The following is a 4,896-nucleotide window of genomic DNA, read 5'->3' as shown; positions in this document are numbered from 1 at the left end:
CTTAGAGAGGTGGATTACCTACAACGACAGAAAAACCCCTTCCATCAGTGTAGGAAGCATATACACTACATTGCTACAGCGGCACAGCTGCAGTGCTATAGCTGTGCCACAGTAGCACCTGCAGTGTAGACATGGCCTTATTCCAAGAGGATTAAGCTAAATCAGAAAAAGGCACTCTTAGCATGGGGGCCATTGCACAGTCGCAGTTTTGGCCCATTTCCCCCTGTAGACCAGCCCTTAGATGTGTTCAACACAATATAAAATGGAATTAATAATTTGTTACAAATCTACCCCATTCTGCCAAAGAACCCTCTCCTAATTCCCTGTCAGAGTCACTGAACCATGCTGCAGAATGCCTCCATTATGGTTCAAAAGTGCCACAGGATCCTCCCAAATGCACAAAAAGTCTGTGTAGGCCCCAGAGCCATTCCCTTCTGATAACAAATACAATTGTAAAATTATTTAAATTGAATTTGTCGATCTTATGATGAAAACAAGGGTAAAAGTCACTCCGTTGGGATGGGACTATGCAAGGCATGACTCTTTGTCCCATGTAAGTGACAAAGGGAGGGGAAACCTATATGGGGGTGAATGAGATTCTTCCAGAGAAGGCAAAAGTATCCTGATGGTTTGAAATTTTATAACTGTTTTGGTGGCAGGACCCTATTTAAACTTAATATTTCAGTGGTAAATACTCTCTTCTGGCTATGTGCATGTCATTACTATTGCTGCTATTGGGAGTTTTATGCATGAGTATCAAGGAAACACTAGACCCCTCTGACACAACTGTAGGAAGATTCTAGCAAAGCTAGTCAAAGGGTAACAGGATTTATTAATTGTGTTACCATGGCACATAGAGGCCCCAACTAAGATCAGGGTCTCATTGATCATGGCTTCACCTGCACACTTCAGTCCCTTGCCCTAAAGAGCTTACAATATAAACAGAGAACAGCTAAAGGGAGGAGAGAGAGGAAGTATCCAAATCTTACAGATGGGTAACTGAGGCAAAGAGAGATTAAGCTACTTGTCAAATGTCATGTAGGCAATCTCTAGCAGCACCAGGAATTGAAAATGGATCTCCTGAGTCCCAGTGCAATGATGTAACCACAACGCCATCCTTCCTCTTGGTAAATAGTTTTCTAGCTTGCAAATAGTATGCAAATATCTTGCCTACTAATCTTCATGTTCTTTATTTCTCAGACACCACTTCCTGGAATGGCACGCACCGGATAAGAACCTTTGCATCTTATCACAAAGATGACGCCTATGAACTTATACCTCTTCAAGACATCGACAGTGATACTGAAAGTGATTCAGAAGTTGGATCAGGATTAAGCAGTCTAACTAAAGCCAATCAAACTAAAGCACAAACAAGATTCATCTCTCATGATGCTAAAAGATACCTGACTAGTCAATGGTTGACTCGTTTTGTTCCTTCAGTTTACACTTTAGTGGTTATGCTGAGTCTCCCTCTGAACATCACAGCAATACTTGTGTTCCTGATAAAAATGAAAATTAAAAAGCCAGCTATAGTATACATGCTGAATCTGGCCTCTGCGGATGTATTGTTTGTAAGTGTCCTTCCTTTTAAGATCGCATACCATTTTTCTGGAAACAACTGGGTGTTTGGACCTGAAATGTGTCGGCTCATCACCGCTGCCTTCTACTGTAATATGTACTGTTCGATACTGCTGATGACTGTTATAAGCATTGATCGTTTCTTAGCCGTGGTGTATCCTATGCAATCTCTCTCATGGCGTACATTAATGCGTGCCTCGTTGATCTGCTTTACCATATGGCTTATAGCCATAGTTGGTGTTATACCCATTCTCATCACAGAGCAAACTATGAAAATATCTGAGTTAAACATTACAACCTGCCATGATGTGCTAAAAGAATCTGAACTTAAGATATATTACCGAAATTTCTTCTCCATTTTCTCTTCCATTTTCTTTTTTGTGCCATTAATAATTTCTGCTGTCTGTTATGTGTGTATCATCCGATGTCTTATCTCTTCTAATATTGTTGCAAAACAAAGTAAGAAGACACGTGCTTTACTCTTGTCTGCAGCTGTTTTCTCTATTTTTATTATTTGTTTTGGACCAACAAATGTCCTTTTATTAATTCATTATGTATCTTTTCCTTACAACCACCAGTTAGAATACATCTATTTTGCCTATCTCCTCTGTGCTTGTATCAGCAGTGTAAGCTGCTGCATTGATCCTTTGATTTATTACTATGCTTCCTCTGAGTGTCAGAGACAGGTTGGCAATCTCTTGTGCTGTAAAGAGAGTCCTGAACCTACCAGTAGTAGCAGCAGTGGTCAGTTAATGGCTAGGACCAGTAGAAGGGATACCTGCTCCAGTAATCTGAGTAACAGTGTCTACAGGAAGTTGCTAACATAATGTTTTTGGATAAATGTACATCATACACTCTTTGAAGATTTTTATACAGCTTCAGTAAAAATACCCTATTATATCCAAGAATTGCACAATTTGGGGCAGATTTTAATTGAGACATATAGTAGGGTAGATTCATTACAGTAATACATAATTCTAAATACAGAACAGGAATCTGTGTATTTATATGTATATAAGTGAAGCGGGAGGAAGCAATATAAAGAACTTTTATAAAAGCTGTTGGATATTATTTTCAGATAAATCCAGGCAAACCCTTTTAAGATTTGCAGTTCAGTCTATTGTAAAATTCTGTGAAATATTTCCTGTTTTAGCATTTTAAACCCAAAAAAATTGTTTCTATACTTATAAGTGAAATGTATCAAATCATCTCTCCATTATCTTGTGAATGAAATGAAAATGGTTTACCAGCCAAGCTGTTTTTTCAATGTCATTATTTGTAGGTTTAGCTATACAATTAAATTTTTGAGCATCATTCTGCATTTTTGGGGACCTCAAAGTGTGGATTCTGCATTTCTCCAAGTTTTACATAGAAGTTTATGAAGAGGATTTTAACAAACAAAAGCCAGTTTTGACAGCCGAGCTTGTCTGATAAAAGAATTCACAGCAACTAGGACTACCTTTTGTCTCATAGTTCTCACATTATCACTGAACTTGCCATTGGAAAAAACTCTTGTAGGGTCCCTGGTTTAGACCATGCTACCATTAGAGCAAAATTTCCCCCAAAGTCAATGTTAATATGCATCCACAAAAATTGACACTTCAAAATCAGCATTTTCACATGCTATTGCTCTGTCTGTGTGCATTACCATGCATTTGTACTCTTTTTATACCACCGCACCCACCATTTTGCAACTTACAAATGCATTTTTCATGTATGCAAGTAGGTCTCATCACTTAGAAGTTTGTCCTCTGTCCCACATGAGAGCAAGTCTGAGCAGTTTTAAAATAGTTCATTTTAAGTATGTTATAAATGTTTAGCTCCAGAGCCAGCCTCATCCAGCATGTATAGCATCATTTTACTCTAAAGTGTTACTTTTGTGCTATAAGCACATAGTAACAGGACATCTGTTCTGAAAATTAACTGTATAGATAATAGGACTTAATTTGATTTCTCTTTTCCAATACAGTGACAATGAGGTTCATGTAAATTTTGTAACAGCAGATTGTCAAGAAACAGCATTAGCTTGCCATATTCAGAGTGAATAAAGTCCCCTGTCCATTACAAAAGAGAGAGAAGAAATGTAACCTTCCAGCGGGTACTGTAAAAATGGCAAACTCCTGCCCAAACATAAATTATTTTACCTTTTTTTTTTCTTTTTGTGATGAAGTTAAACTTGTTTGCTGCAAATATTGAGTGCTAGTCCTCTCCTGATTGTTGAGTCTTAAAAGATTTTACACACTTTAAGTGTGTGAGGGCCTGGGAGCAATTATAATAACCTATATGTTCAATTACCCTATATTTTTAATGGATTATATGGTACGCTCAGATTCCTTTTCATTTGGGTTGAGTACTAAATGCATGCTTTTGCCACATAGCACAAGTTTAAAGCTTTATGGCTTGTGGTATAATGTTCAGGTTACTAAATATGTGTAAGGAGGGGGAGGACAAAAACACCACCACCACTATGAAATCACAGGAAGCAGCTTGTGGAAGCTGACACACTCAGAACAAGTATATGCTCTTCCTGTTTCCATGCTTGAGGATGGGGATTGCTGCTTCATTTTCCCATGTGTTACTTGGACATTTGTTTCAGTATCCTAATATTTTGTTTGACACTGGTTTATTTTCAGAAGTTCAGAAGAGTCTGTTTAGTCAGCTTCAGTAGGTGAAGAAGTACATGCTGAAAGGGAAGGAAATGTATTTTGGAAATGGCTTGTCATCATAATGGGAATTCTGTTTTCTTCCTTTCAGTCTGTCTTTGGGTAAAATACACATGAAACTAGACATTTCCTTAAATAACACCAATTCAACTGTATTTTATGAAGCTGCATGCTTTTCTAACAGTGTAGTTTTAGAGACTTAAGTAAAATCTGTAAATATTTAGCATTTTTGTATGTTACTTTATAATTCCCTGGATTAATCAAATAGACTAATCCATATTTTATCACTTCATGGAAATCGTAATATAAGACAGGACATAACTGTTTAATTTTTTGTTACTTTGAACTAATAATAAACATGTAAACTTCCTCTGATGTGTGTGATTGACTCCACAGTGCAACTAAGATTTCTATACATGAGTCCAACCGTGCATTCTTTGAGCACCCAAAACTCCTTCTGACATCTGTGAGAATTTTGGGTGTGCAAGGAATGTGGGATTGGACCCTTTATGGGTTTCCCAAATATAAGCATTACAGAACAATCCTTTGGAGTTTCCTCAGCCCAGATGTGTCTTTGTATAATGGATCTACTACATGTATTGAAATTCTATCCTTATAGGATGATACTGCACCTACGATCACATTTTTTTATTAG

At 37.4% G+C, this 4,896-nt stretch overlaps 1 protein-coding gene across 1 annotated transcript; it reads left to right on the top strand.

The window, feature by feature from the left end:
• Positions 1 to 1,391: 1,391 nt before the first annotated feature.
• Positions 1,392 to 4,611, top strand: F2R (coagulation factor II thrombin receptor). The gene has a single exon (XM_065406119.1). The coding sequence runs from the start codon at positions 1,458 to 1,460 to the stop codon at positions 2,403 to 2,405; it is 948 nt and encodes a 315-aa protein (XP_065262191.1). The 5' UTR covers positions 1,392 to 1,457; the 3' UTR covers positions 2,406 to 4,611.
• The last annotated feature ends 285 nt before the right edge of the window (positions 4,612 to 4,896 follow it).

The sequence above is a fragment of the Emys orbicularis genome, chromosome 6 (assembly GCF_028017835.1).
Source record: "Emys orbicularis isolate rEmyOrb1 chromosome 6, rEmyOrb1.hap1, whole genome shotgun sequence".
Lineage (NCBI taxonomy): Eukaryota > Metazoa > Chordata > Testudines > Emydidae > Emys > Emys orbicularis.
The sequence above is the reverse complement of the archived record's forward strand: the minus strand, read 5'-3'. Positions and strand labels throughout refer to the sequence as shown.